This window comes from Nasonia vitripennis, chromosome 5, assembly GCF_009193385.2.
Source record: "Nasonia vitripennis strain AsymCx chromosome 5, Nvit_psr_1.1, whole genome shotgun sequence".
NCBI classification, from domain to species: Eukaryota; Metazoa; Arthropoda; class Insecta; order Hymenoptera; family Pteromalidae; genus Nasonia; species Nasonia vitripennis.
This window is the reverse complement of record NC_045761.1, coordinates 19,445,244-19,463,978: the sequence shown is the minus strand read 5'-3', so window position 1 is coordinate 19,463,978 and position 18,735 is coordinate 19,445,244. Positions and strand designations below refer to the sequence as shown.

The window sequence follows — 18,735 nt, the reverse complement described above, 5'->3', positions numbered from 1 at the left end:
TATCCTACTAAACAACTCGTTTCTCCTCTGTGCAGGTACCAACGATCCCAACGCCGACCGCGTCTGCCTTCGCCCGACCCTCGTGAGCACGATCGTGGGCCTGGGCTGCGGTATCCTCTGCATAATGGCAGGTACGATGCTCGCCATGTGCTCTCGTATGCGGCGGGTCGCGCGGGAAAAGCTCCTGTCCGACAGCATAAGCTACATGACCCACAAGGGCCGGATCAACTAGGGAACGACGACGATGTCATCGCTTTCTTCGCACACACGCACTATCACACACTCGAAGCCATTATCATTATCATCCAGGTGTGCAGCTTAGTCCGCCAGACGCTCCTCAACTCGCCGATCTGATGTACTCTTTTTTTTGCGTCGAAATTCGCCATTGCTCTCTAGAAAATGATGTTTTCCTCTGAATTCGGAGGAACGCGAAATTTAAAGACTCTTTGAGTGATCATATGTAATTCGATGAAGGATCGGCTGATTAAAACGCAAACATATACTAAAACACGATCGGCAGTTCAGCTCTGCCGATCGTACAAGCTATCTCATTTATTCGAATAATTAACGAAAAGTAAAACGGTCGACGTTATCTCGAACAATGCCTATCCGAGATGACGGAGGCCGAGAAAACTTAGGTTTTGCCGTATCGTAGCTTAGTTTTAAGACGGCGCATTAAGCGCGCCTTTAATGATTAAACTGTAGACTGAAAAGAGAAATATAATGTTTCGTCGAATTCTCGCAAGAACTCTCGCGAGACTGAGATGAAAACTGTTTGTTCGTGCAGCAAAACGAAATGACAATAAAAAGTAGAGAAGGGTAAGTCGATGTAGTGCAAGAAAATTCGAAGTATTTTCATACGTTTGTAGGTATAGCCTGAATTGGATGATCGAAAAAATCGTTTCTTTGGCAGCTGCAAAATTTTCAAACTCCTAGCTGGTTGTTCGCTACATTCTGGATTTCAAAAGGCTGAAATTATCAAACAGAACATCAAAAAATGTTCGACTTGATCAGATAAACCAGAGGGAGTTAAGAATCGTATAAAAGTGCTATATGTATTGCTGCAGTGCATTAACTCTTTTATGTTAAACATTAACAAGACACTTCAATTACACTATAAGAATTATGTCATAGTACTTAAAGAATCCGTACCGTAAGCATTATTAATGTAATCCACCGTTATTCGGCATATTCAGAAGCAATTTGTTCGCAATTTGTTGTTGAAAGACAGATTTCATGAACGATCAGTCGATTGTAACTGTATAATGAATTGCCTTCCAACATGATTATTCGTTACTGGTTCATGAATTTCTCCTGGATACGATATCTGATTGCAAATCCAAAATTTCTTGCCAAAATAACACTTTGAACAACGGAGTTTGATATTGTGAACTTGCGTTTGCTCTACTTAAACGTTCAACGATTCTGAATGTTCTCGAATAATATGATTAAGCAATATAATTGATCTTAATTATATAGATAACTATTATACTGCATGTATAACATAATATCAATTAACCATAGATTAAATTTTGCGTCTTCTAATTTAAATATTGGAAATCATTTCGTAGGTACGGCTAGCGAGGATTAAATAATATTTTTGTAGCGTGAAAATTTTGTTCACCCGAAATTCCCATCGATATAGTGTTACTAGTGTTATTAGTCTAGTACACGTTAACTACAATAGAAAAGTCATCATCGTTTTCCCCCAAATAAAAGATTTCCTTAAATTGCATAATGAGCTTTTTAAAAGCTAGTCTCTTGTAAGATACATTGGTACGGATGTAATAGGCGTGCAAAATATTAGTTTCCCCTCCTGGTCGTGCTAGAATAAATAATTAATTCTTGCATATTTAATTGAAAATGAAACTTGGGTTACAACGTATTAGTATCCCTGTGTTTGATGAACTACTTGTAAATACAGTGTATGATGTTTAGTAATAGTATTATAAACACTTAAGTCGAATGTATCGAGGTTTTCAATAAATACTGTAGAACAGAAGCTTGATCCACCTTTTATAATCACTTTCTTTATCGTCATTTATTGAATTTGAAAAAAACTACTCTTACCATCTAATGAACGAGTTATCAGCTTATGGTATATTCTTGTACCCACGTTTAGTATGTGTTTCTTTCTCTATCGCAAATGCAGACTTACCGACGCTGCTTTGTTACCTTCTTGGGACATCGCGAGCGGCCTTATCTACTGCCGGTGCTTCATATACCTCTCCGAAGGTAACAAGGGTTTTATATACCTTTAAATAATTAATACCAATAGTTGTATTGGTAACTTATCTGTGTATGAATACTATTAAAAATAATATAATATACATATTTGCTAATACAAAACCATCGTCAAAAAAAACCAGAACTTTACAGTTTTCAATAGTACCAATAAATTTTAATACGATTTCAATAATAAAATAACGATGGCATAAAAATTCTTCCATCACAACAATTTGATGAAAATACAAATAAATCTCATATTATTTTTGTAACAAAATAAAAAAAAAAGGAAATTTGAATCACTCGGCCAGTAAAGACGACTGACGTTCACGAATGAAATTAATTTACGACCCGTCGTAAAATCATACCGGTAAAAGCGTAAAGTAAACTCACTGCACGCGCGCGAACCAAAAAGATGGCAAAAGCGCGCGCAAGAAGGAATCGATTCCGGATTTTACGGTCGCAGCGCCGGATTATCGCGTGTAATATACCTAATATACGTTACACCGCACCTGACAGCTGCGCGACAATATGCGCAAGTCTTTTCAGCCAGCTTTTCACTCGATGATTTATAATTGAATACTTAAAAGTCGATTCAATAAAATGATTTACGATGTACGAATCAAACAGAAATAGAAATGTTTATCCAGTCTCGACAATAAAATTTGGCTTACATATAAAGCATTCGGCAAGAGAAGCCTCTTTGTGCGAGCGTATATAAACGCGTATCCCGAGATCGCTCTCTATTGTCTCCAAAGGCTCGAGGGAGAAAACAGAGGTTGCGCACAAGGCCTCGTAAAAGTCAAAGACGAATCACGCAACCGAGAAACGAATGACACGTCGCTATGTGTATGTATACGTACGGTACAGAGCTTCTCGGGAAAAAAGTCGCTCGGCGAATGGGAGCTTGCAACAAATAGAATGTTGTAAGCTCTCTCGCTTCAACTTTCTTCCTCTTTTCCCCGTGTGTATGCGCGCATGTACGCAGTCCTCGATTTTCCTCTCTTTGATTTTTCCCTTTCACGTATCTTTCCTCTTGTTTCGTCCGCGACAATTTACCTCCCATTCTTCCCCGTGCCCATAGCGTTTTTTTTCCCTCCTCCGGCAAAGCATTTCCGAGAGCTTTTCTTGCGGGAAATACGAAATTCATGCGGGCGCGGCCACAAATTACAATTATCGCAACCGCCCTAATGAATTCGAAAGCCATACGTTATCGCGATACCGAGTAGCCGCGGGGTGTAAAATCGCCGTGTCCCGAAAGCCACAGGGGCGCAAATCAATTGTCACGGATGCAGCTATAGATACGCGGCGCGGGTCGTTTGGAAACTACTCTTGCCGTCGGGCGAGTTAAGGAATTTATACGCGCGCGAGCGCATTCGGATCACAGAATTAGAAGCGAGAGAGTTTAAAACGAATTAGAGGAGAGGGAAATTGCACAGCGGCGTGTATAAACAGTAGTTGAACAATTCTCGGTGAGAGCTTATATTCCGTGCTTGCGCAGAGGCGCGTGTAACAATAATCGCCGTTTTTCCCCTCGCTTTTCGCGGCCCGATATGAGCGGGGAGGAACAACAAAGGGAAAGTTAGCTTGTTTTTCCAGGCCACTGCATCAACCGGCTGGTATATGGACGAGTTGCGGAAACCACTCCCAACTTTCCTGCGGATTTTCCGAGACCTCAACTGGCAAACTGTTACGTCATTGGTCAACTGTGCGTGCGTGGGTGTGTGTGTGTGCCGGTGTCGCATATTCGTGATCGTCGCTGCTGCACTGCTTCTCGGAAGCTTTCATATTTGCTGTAGTAAATTAACGTGGGATTTACATTCCATTCTGTGCGACCTGTTTCCTCCTGTATATCGGGCCAAGTCGATATACCATAGGATAGCTATGCGTACGAAGGTATTGAAATCGATAAGACCTGCGATCGAGTTTTTATTCAACAAACTTTTGCCTCGAGCATTATGTTGTTATGAACATTTTCAAACGTTACTGAATTTTGTTTCAACTTTTATATGGCCTCACTAAGCTTTTTCCAGTCAACCTACAGAACACCATGAGCGACATTTTTGTAAAGCATAAGGGGGGAAGAGCAGACGTGTGTAGGGTTAAGCAGCTCACGGAATGCGTAAGCGCGACGCGCGAGACTACGATTAAACTAGTTAAGATCGATGCGCTTATGTACACTCACTTATCGCGGATGACTTCCTCGCTCTCGCAAGCTCGATCCCAGAAATTCGCCACCGCGAACGAGAGCACGCGCTCCTGATGCCGCCGATGTACTAAAGAGATTATCGGGGAGAGCTTGCAGTCGAGAGCCAACACGCGCCGGCCTCGACGCGAGGAAAATGATGTATGCGTAGCGTGCCCTGGATGCGGAATTATAACGTGCGGATTTGAGGTTTTTTTCATAACAGCCTTGGAGTCGGGGCCCTAGAAAATCGTCAAGCTCACCCCTTCTCAACTCGGTTGACGGACTGCTGAACCAACCTGCGCTCAAACCCAGCATAGCTCAGATTTCCAATAGAGCCAAGCATAACTCAAATTTTTCATCTTTTTTCAGTGAAATATGTTTTTTGTAAGAAAAATGGCAAAAATGCTGGTCAATGCTTCTATAAAAGCAACTAAGCAAAATGATGCATCCTTACATAAACAGCCTCTTTTCGAAACCAGACTAACGTCTCAAACTCGCGTAAAGCTATACACAAACCGCAAATCCAGGCTATACAACAGCACAGTTTCTCGCGATTAGACAATGGGGTAAAACAGCAAGCCTCGCGCGACTCTGCTCCCGACACTTATAAATAATGCAGGCTGTTCTGCGCTTCGGTCATTTTTGACGTGTCCCGCACCGAGATCTATGTACTTTTCGACGTCATTATTCATTCGGGAGGTAAAGTTTCATCGTCAGAGAGTTTAGAAACTTGTTGAATCGCGCGGGCGCGAAGAAGCTTTCCAACTTTTCCTCCACATCACCCCTACGGTACACGCAGCGGATAGCAAAGATTCACGTAACGCAGTAGTATGTGTAAACGTATAACATCATGAAATTCCGCAGGGATACGTTTCGTCCGCGAATATAACAGCCGCGCTACAAGTCGTTCGCGGCTTGGTCGAGGAAAACGTGAGCCGAGATTCGACGAGATCACGTGCCTCGTATTAATAATGCAATCGAGAGAGAAGCTGCGCTGGTCATCCCGTTGCAACGCGGCAGCGTCTGCTCGATAAGACTGACGCGTTATTGTAGCGGCGGTCGGACGAGGTACGTGACGGTATACAGGCCGTCGTGAGGGAGATGTTGATCGACAATTGATATGAGATTCTCTGAATTTATAGTGGTTTTAGTTTTTCCGAGACGTGGAATGTGTGCTTGTATTCGCTCTGGGATAGAAATGGCTTTATTTGAACGATTCAATAATGAAGCTGTGCACGAAGAAAAATTTAATTAAGGACGTTCGTGCACTATGGAATAGAACGCAAATTTCGTTCGTAGATTTACGTAGAAAAGTCGAATTGTTTTTGCTTTTGATTTGAGCGCAGCATTTTCGTTTGTCGTTGTAAGTAAATCTGGTTTAATAAACGATGTCACTGTGTTATCCTGGAAATTCCAAGGGGCCGAATCTTTAGTGCATACTAATGATTTATCGATTTATTGGAAACTAATATTTCAGTTTTTTCGCATACAGAAGCGCATATAAAAGAGCATAGAAGAAAAACGTGAAATGCAATGATTAACGAGATAAGAGAGCTTTTTTACTCATTCATTTTAGTGTTTTATGTTTGCTGAAAATGTAATTTGCCAAAATTTATCTGCCATCCAGGAGGTGTATGTTTCCTCATCAGTAATATTATACATTACTTTTTTCTTCGTCGAAACGCGAAAGGAACAGCAAAAGCATCATGAATAATAAAAAAAATGCTATAACAGGGTATAACGTCAACGAGAAAAAAGGATCCAATCCGCGCAAAACGTACACGATGCGAAGTTTACATTATACCAGACGACGTATATAATAACAATCTCATTCCATTCATAATAAGAGTCCAAGTGCTTTTGCAATATAGCAGCTGTTGTACAAACTGTCCGAGTTTACGCTTTCACTGTTATACGCGCCGAAACGTGTCTCGAACGTGTCCCGACTGAGCAACTCATTCAATTACCAGAGTCAAAGGGAAGCCAACGAAAATGGAGAACTTTCCGAGCAAAATGTTCCAGAGGGCCAGGCGCTGCGTGCATATATTTCTCGCATATTTCGAAACACCAATTATGAGAAAGCAGTTTTCTTTACTCTAGCTCATATACCTACTCAAATTTTTTTTTTACAACGCACGAGCGAAACGCGCGTCAGTCGTGAATTCGAAATGACGTCCATAGCCGCAAGCTCAAGGCAACCAGTGCTTACACAGCAAACACGCGTGCGTGAGTTTGCACATAAGAATCCGCGTATATACGCTGTATAAGCTTACACATACCGCAGCGGCCGAGTAAAAGCAGAATTTTATAACTGCCCGCATTCTTCATTCATACGCGAGCTTTTCTCTCTCGTCTACTTCGCTCTCGGATATTTGCTTTCGAGAGAGAGAGAGAGAGAGAGAGAGAGAGAGAGAGAGAGAGAGAGAGAGAGAGCGATGACCCTATATATACGCTTCATGCTGCACTGAAAAATGTAGAATAATTTGCCAGATACGCAACAAGGAACAAAAATGCAGTGATACTGCCGCATGGACAGTTTATGCACAGCAACGCGTCGCAGAGGGCACTTTCAATATTGCTGCATTTTTTTAACCGGAATTTTCAAACTGAATCCGTGAAATGTGCATATTTGCAAAAATCACAGCATGTGTAATATCGCGTGAGAGTATGTGTTCTCTTGAAATATGGTATGAAAGGTAATTAGCCTCGTATATTTTTTGTTACTTTCACGTGCACTTATACCCGCGGCAACTAAATTATGCATGCGCGCACTGAAAGTATGACGCGAGATGTTAAATTCACTTTTAATTCGCATCGTTTTTACATTCGCACTGCAGCGCGAGGATAATCGGCGTGAATGTTTTTGAATAAATAAGCTGGTGCAAGCGTGATAAGGATATGAGCTTTTAAATTTTGTAAAATTATAAATATAAAGCTCTGTATTATATAGCAAAGTTTATAACTGATGTGAACGGAAGAGTCTTGAACGTGGGTGTAATCGCCAGTGCCATAGAATGGGAACTAATTGACGAATTAACCTTAATTATCAAATCTTTCTCTCTCTCCGTCTCTTTCTTACTCCATGTGCGCCCGATGCAGTTTATGTCTCGGTGCAAGCTCTATGCCCTTGTCGTCTGACTCGGTCAGCTGCATCTCTTCAATTCGATAAATTATACAAAATTATAAAATGTTCGACTAGTTTAGAAAGGATAGTAAAATTGACAACAATTAAACATCACAATCACCCCTTTATTGTTCTGCAGTTTTTATACACTTATTAAGCATACAAAGATATACATACCAAAGTACTAAGTTATGTACGGTGGAGCATTTGTACAATAAATAAACACTTTCAATCGATGAAAAACATAACTTTATACGCAGGCATCGTCCCTCGGAAATTCGATATAATCCGATTCCGACTGCCCTTGCACTGGACATCATTATCTTTACAAGAATTTTCAATTCGTTCTACGGATGAATCGCGATTCGAACAAATAACAAGCATATTATACGACCCTGGAAAAAATTATTTATCATTCACAGATAAATCAACTTACTTGGTATAGTGATGACCATGTGACATATAATAATTTATTATATAATATTTGGGTATACAATAAAGTTGCATAAATAACTTTTTCCGATCAGGGCTTCTTTCAGAGTATAATTAATATTTGGTTAGTCCTTCATATACATATATATATATAGAGAGAGAGCATAATAGAATCTTACAAATTGCAAGTTCTCATACAGTCAACAATTTTCGTATATATGTATAATTGATGCATTTCAATAATAAACAATAGTTTCTTTGGTATATACGTAATTTTAACATTTGGACTCTTGAATACAATGTACTTTTGACGATGAATTTTCCATACCAGAGATTACAATTCAACACTGTTATAATTTTATTGTCATGGTCTAATGCAAAAACGGGAAAATTATCATCTCACTTTAATTGTTTCATCTGTTATATCAACAACGAATCGTATAATAAATCTTTGAACACACGTTAAATTGGACCTATACACCTATCAGACGAATCCAAACGAAATACAATCCGAATCTTCAACAATACAATATAATCGTACAAAAACATCGTTGACAAGCTCAGCACGACACCCTTTATATACCTTATCAGCGTCCGGTGTAAGCGCAGTCCTTATCATCAAACAAGACAGCTTTCTCTCTCCCTCTCTCTCAATTCTTCTCGCTCACACGACGATACAATAATGTAATTATTCCTAGAGTATGTCCGTGTATGTATAATACGCGCACTACACAGCGTGTGATAGGAGGAGAGCGACGACGACGACGACTTATACGTCTAGTGTCGGTCGATCGCCGGGACTATATGGACCGGAGAAAGATCGACGAGGTGAAAACAAAGGAGTGAACGCTAGAAAGCGCCGCGCACGCGGATCGAGGAAAAACGGGAATTTTAAAGGAGGACCGTCGGTTCCTCGGGGGAAGGTGGGACGAGAGGGAAAAAGACGTTCATCGATCAACGACGAGTAGCCGGGAAAAACCGAATCTAGTTTTGCCGGCTCTCATTTGTACAACGTCCGGACCGCCTCCTATAAAGTTATATTGTAACAAATGGCCCCCCGCGCGCGGTCCTCTCTTCGTTAACTTTGCGTGTGCTTGATATGGAAGTGGACAACGGCTTTGTTGGGGAAATTAACTTTTTTATGGGATAACGTAGTATGGCAAAGGTTCCCTGCGTTGATCTTCCTCCATAATATGTGTTATTACGACGTTGGTAAATTACTCTGGTATACCGCTTTTATTTTAATGCTGGTAATTCGCTTTTGTCGATTAAACTCTCGATTAAAGTATGACGAGAGAGTAGCTCTAAATGGTTTGAATAATAAACGGGGTTATTTTCAATCTATGTTTTAACGTATAATATTTGATGATTCTACAATGGAGGAGCCGCAGAATTCAATTATTTAAAAACAAATTACTCAGTTATTCAAACTATTTAGATAGACTATTCAATTTAAAATATAATTTCTACGACCATAACACATCTCCCTGCGATTTCTAAGTTTGGCATCTTGACGAATGGTGCCACATTCTTTAAAAGTACTTTTGATTTTTATCGACCAGTATATGTGGTGCTATATTCATTGATTAGTTTAAAAACTATGCAAAGACAACAATTGCATTCAGCGAGAGTATGCTAAATTATGCGTGATTTTTTTATACGTTGTCGACTGATGATCTTATAAATAAGATTTGTACAATAGTGTATAAATAAGAAGACACTTATAGCTATTATGGCCAAAGCTCTGGTTGACTAAAAGAGCCTCACACATGAAACTTAAATGAGACACGATGACTATGAGTATGTATCCTATTTTATTTTTCGTATGATTTCTCTATTTTCTTTACAATTTTGAATGAAGCTAGAATCTTGATTATTTTTAAAAAATCCTCTCGATATCAATTCCGAACATGGACAATAAAAGCACTTTAAACCGTTGTCAAGGAGTAAAGATTTAAAATGCGCGACAGGCTTGTTTTCCTTTCCACAAACGCGAAATAGTTCGCTCGACGTATAGGCAGTAAGGTTGGTAGGTAAAAGCTAAACGTCAAGTGCAGACGGTTTTCAAATTTTTACCGTATACGTCAGTTCTGATTTAAGAGCGCTCGAAATCAATAGAGATTGAAATATTTGTTGCGTAGAAAATCTTTTAACCGGCTAATATTTTGCGACTGCACTTATCTGATGGTTCGGTATCGATTCCATTCGTTGTGCACAACAATTTGGTTACCGTTGTAAATTTACTATGGACCTCGCGTATACTTTTGTTTTATCGATATTCGGCTATATATCGTCCATATTTTATACGAAGAAACTCCTGATCGTTGGGAGCGAATTTTCCGATATATCACGTTACGAATGCAGAAGCTGTTGTGTAATCTGTTATTCAAACTGAAACTAGTCTGCATCGAAGATTGTATTTGTACTCTTTTACAAAATCCAAAGATGATATGTATTATCGAAAGGGCGTCATTGTGATTTCGAGTTCGCTCTCAAATCCGTCCTTTAAAGCATCTAAAAAACCTAAAACGCGCTTTTTGGTCGGTAAAATGGAGAAGAATAAAAAATCGGAGCAGTCAACACTCGTAAAAAATACCGTCACACCGGCGCGGCCAAATATTGAGTGCGTGCAAACTGTGTGTAAAAGTTGCGTGTAAAAAATTCGCCTTTCATATCTCGGGGCATAATAATTCAACCCTTTTTCGCCCTCTCCGCTGGAGAATATAAAATTACGGAATATTGAAAACGCCTCAAGGCGCTCTTGTTACGTCGCTCGATAAATCGCTGCCACTAGTAGCCTGCTCTGTTTTTTTCTCCTCCGTAGCTCATTTCTCGCGCGTGTTCTTCCCGGCATCTTTGCTTTGGCTTCGAGAAAGAGTGAGCGAGGGACGAAAAAGTCTGGGGATCTTGCAAGCTCGATCGCGTTCCATCTGTCGTCGCTTTGTCGCCTCGTCGAAGTAGACGCCGGGGAATTTTCCATTTTCTCTCTCTCTCTCTCTCTCTCTCTCTCTCTCTCTCTTTCGCGTGTGCCAGCAAGAAACTCTTTCTTTGATACGTGCCACGAGCGGAAAGTCCATTTTTTAAGTACGAGAGACGTTACGGTTGCGTTTACAGAATTATTTACCGGCACAGCATCCGCTTCTTCGGCTTTGGTTCTTTTCTTTGGGCTCTTGATATTAATAAGATAGTTTTCATTCATTGCTAAGTGTGTATCCTTTTGGTCAACATAATAATTGTAGGTAGAAATATCGGTCGCTTTTGTGTAAACGAGAGAAAGCTTCACCGCGTATAAACGTTTTATCAAATTTTTCCAAGAGTATATACTTTCAAAAGAGCGTTTCAATAACAAAAACAAATTACCGCGACAGAGAGACACATAACTGCCACAGCCGGACGCAAAAAGAGCGGGCGACGCACACACTTCCAGATTAAAATCGTAAATAACGGAGCTTTATAACTCTTTTGCGAGAGAGCAACCCCAACCTCTCTGGCATCCGAAAAACTCTCCCCTCTTCAAAGCTCTAACAACACACGTACAGAGACGCGATATTAGCCGACCTAATATCGTCAAGTCCTCACTATGTATTTTCAGTTATATTCATATACGTATTTTCACTACTAAACGCCTGTGAAACCTTAATTTTAAAATCGATTACTTTTCTAAACGAGCCCGCATTCGAGCCGTCTGCATGATTTTCCGATAAATTTCAATGTTTTACCCTCTCCCTCTCTCGCTTCCGCATTTCCAGTGATCATTATCATCGTTATACCGGGTAGCCGGGCTGTCGCGAAAATTCACAGAATTTTCCCGCGACACGCGCGACATTTAGCCTATATAGAAATGAAAATCGGCTGCGACCATTTACAAAACTCTCTCCCCCTCTACGAATGAAAATCCTCCCTCGAATTCGAATATCCACGCCACTCAACAGCAAAAACCGAGAATAAATATCCGCGAGTTCGAATTTCCCCCGGAAAGAAAAAACAACGACGACGATAACAACGAAAGCTGCGAATCGAGAATGAACATTTTCCTCGCGACTGTATAACACAATAACAGCCACGCGTAACTTAATACCCTACGTTGTTCCTAAGCACCGCGTAGACGAGGCCGAGGAGGACGAGGGACGAGCCGAGGAGACTCGGACCCGCCGAGCCGTTGGTGCAGCTCTCGCGAATGTTGAGCAGCTGGAGCTTGCGCCGCTCGAGGAGCTTGTGGACGCCTTGAAGCTCAATCTTGGGGAGCTTGTGCTCCCGAGCCACCAGGACGGAGAAACGCTGGCCTTGGGTGTCTCGCGTGCAGAAGGTCAGTACCATGTGCGACGCCACGGCCTTCATCACGTGGACCGTGCCGACGAACTGCTTGTACGTGGGCTTGTCGGCTAGTGTACCTGGAACAGACGCGTCGATCGTTATTCTACGTGTGATTGAGAAGTAATTCATTTGTCGTATCAACAAGCTGCTGCGACGGTATGAGCTTGCGTAAGGGATCGGGTGAAATTACGGTGAGTGTTTTACAAACACGAGCTTCTGATGGAGCTGCGACTATGTATACCTGACTACTGTAGGAGCCAAAGGTGTATAAGGTCTGAGAGGGCGTTGTTTGATTTGCGGAGAGAGAGAGAGAGAGAGAGAGAGAGAGAGAGAGAGAGAGAGAGAGAGAGAGAGAGAGAGAGAGAAAGAAGAAGCTGGGTATACAGCTTCGCGTCGAAATGAAAGGGCGCAAACAGCGTCGTCTGCTATTTTATATGGTTTATAAAGCGAACGATTCCGCTTGGAGTGAGAAGTTCCTGAGGTATTTTCTAAAAACAATTCGTTTCGATTCCATGTCTCATTTTATAAAAATCAATACGATACATAATCAATTAATTTCCTCGCAAACGATACACATCCATACCGGAAGCTTCCATCCCTCACATTCGGCTGACCAAACACCCTGATATAAGCACACGCCTTCAGCATAAGCATTCATCGTATATCTGCCGTACACGCGATCATCGAGGCGTCAACGCGCAGCTCGTGCGCATAGCGGTGCGTCCGATGCTCCCCGAGCTTTAATCGATCATTAGACCGTGGCGATCATCGTGAAACGCCGCCGCTACCGCAGCGGACGTTTACAGACAGGTAGTTATTTCGATGAATGGCCTGAAGGGCTGTAGTTGCCGGTAAGGCAGAGACGCCGAGTTACGATAATCATTGTGTACGCGCGGGCATTGAAGAGGGGAATGCGTTGATTCGTAGCTGCGGGATTTCAAGTTTCCTCTCCGCTGATGTCGTGAGAATACCAAGAGGGAAGCGGTCGGTGTATAGCGCCGCAGAGCTTTATGCCCCGCGGAAACTTTTGATTGGGGGTATAATAATGCCGTTATGTCGCGGGGCGAAGTTTTCGGACGACTGTGCGGTATCAGTTCGTTATTAGCATGGAAATTAGTTCTTGTGTCTAGACACTGGGCTCATTTCGCTGTATAAGAGCTTCCGTCGTAAAAATGTCTTCGGCGAACAAAACCTGCGCACGACTTCGCATAGCGGCAGCAAATTCGGCACAAGGAACGTCTGCAGCCCCGGAGGCTCGAGTGCGCGGCGCGAACGTCGAATGTGCATGACGGCTCAGCGATTGCGGTAATCCGGCTCAGCGGCACGCGAAATAGGCGCTTCTGAAGCAGCAGCACCGCAGAGTCGTCCTATATACAGCGCGCGGCGTGTGCTCCTAGTCGGCGGCGGCGTTCTCTCTCTCTCTCTCTCTCTCTCTCTCTCTCTCTCTCTCTCTCTCTCTCTCTCTCTCTCTCTCTCTCCCATACCTCAAGCCAATTATGGATTCGCCCGCTGACGGAATTAATTGAAGCTTTCATGCATCACCGTAAAGATTAGGCTCTAGTGCGATTGCGATAACGCGCGGTGATGAGATATGCTGCTGTATACCGTGTGTGGGTGTTGACTGTGGGGGTGGGTGTTATATGGTATATGTGTGATGAAGAGATCGGGTGGTGGATGTGCTTTTGGGGGTTTGGAGGGGCGGATTTTAGTTTGGGAATCTTTTGGATAAGGTACAGGGTAAAATTAAATAGCGTTCTGATTATGAAAAATAATTGTTAATCTACTAGCTTGTTATGCGGGTATGAAAGTTCAAACAAGTTTAATGACTTGCTACTGGAGTGGGTGCGTTTTATCAGCACGAAAATAATGAGCTTGCATTCTGGGAATCATGAAATATTTCGTGGTAAACAACGAGCGCGGTCGGAAATTCGAAAACGGAAAATTAGTACAGAAAATTCGTCGAAAATAGTTAAGATACTGAAAATAATTTTTATACGGCGAGATTGAATCAGAAAATCAGCTTAAAAATACAGGTAATTTAATTGAACTAATTACACTATCAAATACATAACTTATTTCTTATTCTTCAGCGAGTATATAACTATATCAGAATTTATTCTCCGAATTATTTCATCCAATAAGTCGTATTCGCGCGTGTGCCACACGTTCTCTTTAGCGGTAAAAGCTCCGGCTCTCCGATTCATTAATAAATAATCAAAGAATAATTACGATTTGGCCGGAATCCGTCGATTCGCCAGAGTTATCACGTCGAAGCTCGAGGCGCGCGCTCGATTTTAATCCCCAGTTCGCATGCGAATTGTTTCTCTCTATCTCTCTCTTTCTGTCCACACTGTCTGTCTCGGTCGTACCGATATTAAAAATATGGGCGAATAAGAGGAGGAAGCGGGCGTCGCAAACGGCACAACTGGATATGCACAGAGAGAGAGTGAGAGAGAGAGAGAGAGAGAGAGAGAGAGAGAGAGAAGCCAAAAAAGAGAAATATATATAGCGAGCCGAGTCGCACAGAGGAATGAGCGAAAGGGGAAGGAAAATCGAGAAAAGCGACGAGGTGTGCCAGCATATTGGAATGGAAAAAGCGTGCGCGTGAATGAATGAGAGAAAAGAGGGACGAAGACATGAGCAAAAAAGCCTGCCTAACCTGCCTGGGGAAGGAACTAGCGGGAAATACGGACGATATAACGGGGACGAGCTTTATAGGAGAGAGCAAAGCGTGATATAGACAGAGACGAGTGAAACGTTACAAAGGCGAAGAAACGTCAAAACGCGTGATTATAAAACTCATTCGACCACACACGCATCTGATCGTTTCCACGATGGTATAACACAAGACTATAACGAATAGCTCTCGTGTGCGGTGGCGTGAAAAGAATCGCTGCAGCAGCGTCGATTTTTCAAGAATCATCGCAAACGACGACGAGCCGATAAGAGATATCCTCACGTGCGCGAGGCAGTACGTGCCACTCTCCGGCCGATTTCTATCTGTCGATTTCCCGGCAGCCGGTAATTGGACGAGCGGCGGCTTCTCTCCCTCTGTATTTCTATTCTTTATACGCGCTTGCCAAGATCCGGACACGAGAGAGATTTGACTGACAGCGGCCTACATGTATGACGCGTGGGTCGTTAGAAAAATCGCTCGTGTAAAAGTGTACGTGTATATCGAGTGCATCGAAGCGTTACCCGAATATATATATATATATATATATATATATATATATATATATATATATATATATATAACACACGACGAGGGGGCCGTAAAGTAGCGAGAGGATTTTTGCGCGGAACGGATAAGTGAGACCTGATATAAGCCGATTAGCCTTTTTGCCTAACGTTCTCGTGTAAAGTACCTTAGCGACGATTACCAGTGCATTATTCTGTCGGAAAAGCGGGCGTGCAGAAGTTATTTTTTCCTTTTTCGGAATATTTTTTCACAAAGTATAGAGCGCGTCGGGGATTTGCAAGAAAAAGAGTCACACGATTGTATAGCAAATTTACGATTGAAACAAAATATCAATTGCCTCGTCAATCCTCGTATGGCGAGCCCGAGAGAAACACTGTAAAAAAACAATATGCCTCGCTCTCTCCGAAATGAAAGGGTAGAGAAAAAGCAGAGCGCAGAGACCTAGTTTGCTATTGGCAGATCCGCATCAGCCTGTAAAGGGCATATAAAAATCTATAAAATCCATTTACTGGCATACCGATAAAAACGCCGCCGACGAGCGAAAGCAGAGCGAGCTTTCGATAACGTTCGCTGTGGCTTTTTTTCGAATCGATTACAAAGCGAGTAGTAAAAAAGCTCGATTTCGAGAATATAAAATCATTCCCCTGCCCGTTTTTCTCTATAGAATTCAGCGTAAAAAAATTTAATCAAGGAGTTTATCATTATTTTCTAACGCTTCCCTCGCCAGCTCTCTATCCGTCTAATATGCTAATAAGTCGCGCCATCCATCTTCCCAAAGCTCTGCAAGCACCTTCTGTTCATAAAGCCCGCGACGGTTTTATGGCCAATAACTCAATTCTGCTATATACACTTTAGCCATCCCGCGGTGTACTATTTTAAAGGTAGCTGGAAAAACAAAATCATCAGAAGCGCATAACTATTCACAAAGAGCAATACAAGAGATGAAGAGAGAGAGAGAGAGAGAGAGAGAGAGAGAGAGAGAGAGAGAGAGAGAGAGAGAGAGCTTCTGCGCCGAAAAGCTCATCAGCCTATATAACCACGCGATTATCATAATCCGGCAGGTGTGTTCGGCGAAGTAAGGCTCGGACGACTAGGCCGAATTAGCCGCAGTAATTAAACGTAGCCCCGGCGCGAGAAACTTTCCCAAAGTCCTGCGGCGGCTGCACTGCGCCGAGTAGAGTAAATGGAATTAACGGTCGAGAGCGCGAAAAGCGAAGATTACGCCGCCGCCGGCCGAGAGAAAATTATGGGCTGAAAATTCCAATAATGCATAAACATAAGTTTCGGAACGCAGAAAAAAAAAGAAGCTTTGACAACTACGGGCATTGAAATAAGCTCTTATTTACGAGCTTGCGTCCATTATTCCAAGCCGGCCGACTCCTATTTCATCCTCAGCTCACTTCCGTCTCGTGTCCGTCCCTTTGCTAGACTTCCTCGCTCGCTCTTTCCCTCGCGGATGGCTGCACAGTCCGGCGAGAGAAGAGAGATTTCGGCCGGATGAAAGGAGATTCGCTTGGATAACTCGATTGCCGAGGAGAAAAACGCTGATAAAGCCGGGACGAGCCTTCATGAGGGCCGCGGCTATCTTTCTCCCTCTCTCCTTTTTTTTCACCCTCTATCTCTTGATTCTGGAGTAACGGGCGTCCGCGCGCGAGACTTTTTTTAAGCGAGAGGATTAAGAAATGCGCGCGCGATTAAGGCGCGCTGATTCCCTTGGATGGACGCGGGGTTTAATTCGAGAGCTTTTTTCACGCGCGGTTTTTTCGAATATCCGCGAGTGAGCGTCGATATCCATTTCGAGCTTCCCTCCGTGGTATGACTTGAGGCTAATGCAAATCTTCCGCAGCTATCTCGGCCGTATAACCCTGCTCTTAACTGATCGTGCGCCTCCATCATCGTTCTCTGATTACTATATCCACGCAAGCACTCCGATAGCATCGTATTACACGTGATTCGAGCTTCTCTCTCCGTATACATATCCGACAAATGGATACGGCGAAGGCCTGTGTATAACCAGCAGTGCGTATACGCGGATATCAGCAGCGAAATCGAAAAATTACAATTTCAAATAACGCAATAAAAGATTCGCATATTTACCGTTCTGTATAACGTCAGAGTTCCAAACTCCGCGTCCCCGGCTGGGGGACACCCAAAATGTGTACTCGAGGGTACCCGCGTTCTCCTCCCAGAGAAGACTGAATCGAGGCGGTCCACCGGGCCTCTCGATCGACCTCAGCTTGACAATGGGACAGGCATCGATTTTCACCATGGATGTGGCAAACGTGCCTCCGCTGCTCCCGGCCGCCGCTGCTCCTTGTCTCTGCTCGTTCCTGTGCTCGATTACTTCCACGACGTACCACTTGCCCATTACCTGCGAAACGACAGAGGAGTTGCTCGGCATTAGCTTCGATCGACACTTGGGCTGACGGGAGTTTGAGGAGCGGTAATCGACTCGACCAAGGAAATCGAAGATGGAGATGGGATTGTTGCCGCGTTGTTATGGCTTGTTCTTTGCGAAACGAGATATCTGCGGGTGTCGAACTCGATATGACGAGCTTGGAAGCGACAGAAGGAATGTAAAAGAGGAGTAGATCGATCCGGAGATTGATGGGTTGGAACACTCGGATTTGCGCCGAGGAGTTATGATGGAAGGTTAAATAAGACGAGGGAACGGAGCGGTGTAAACCCGGAATAGAGGGGATCGAGTTCGCTCGTCTTGCTCGGAGACGTCTACGGCAAATATTAGTCGTGTATAGTCGGGATGACGCAACTACACCGGTTGAATTATACATCCTGAACTAAAACATAGATTCTTTTTGAAAATATTACACGACCATGCACACCCTTTTATAACAAGAGATCGTTATACGGCGCAGTCGAACCGAAAAATAACACCTAATCTCGGAGAGATCGATCCGACATAACGTGCACTTTGATAACACAAAGTGAATCCGACACATCTCACATATCTTATTCCCGCAGGAAACAAAGAATCGCGTACTACATGAAATAACCGATACGCGATCAATCACCCTATACGCCCACACACATATAGAGCTTGAAAAATAGACATTTTAAGTATGAGAAACAGATCCGGCGCGAGGAGCTGAGAGAGAGAGAGAGAGAGAGAGAGAGAGAGAGAGAGAGAGAGAGAGAGAGAGAGGACCCATCGAGCGGATATCCATCCATCCTCTTCCGCTATATAAATGGCGGGGGTGCCCTGTACCGATCGCGAAATCCCGCAGAGGC

General features: G+C 43.0%; 2 protein-coding genes across 4 annotated transcripts in view; one reads left to right on the top strand and one right to left on the bottom strand.

Moving 5' to 3' along the window:
• The window catches only part of LOC100122944, a 53,625-nt gene extending 51,627 nt beyond the window's left edge, over positions 1-1,998 (top strand). For both annotated transcript variants that reach the window (XM_001606501.3, XM_016986365.1), the window contains exon 11: positions 36-1,998. In XM_001606501.3, coding sequence (XP_001606551.3) covers positions 36-232 — 197 coding nt within the window. In that variant the 3' untranslated portion in view covers positions 233-1,998. The remainder of the gene's footprint in view (positions 1-35) is intronic.
• Positions 1,999-7,642: 5,644 nt separating this feature from the next.
• LOC100680067 overlaps positions 7,643-18,735 on the bottom strand; it is a 50,106-nt gene continuing 39,013 nt past the window's right edge. For both annotated transcript variants that reach the window (XM_003424719.5, XM_016986318.3), the window contains 2 exons: positions 17,584-17,857; positions 7,643-12,361 (listed from right to left, as the gene is read on the bottom strand). In XM_003424719.5, coding sequence (XP_003424767.1) covers positions 12,042-12,361; positions 17,584-17,857 — 594 coding nt within the window. In that variant the 3' untranslated portion in view covers positions 7,643-12,041. The remainder of the gene's footprint in view (positions 12,362-17,583; positions 17,858-18,735) is intronic.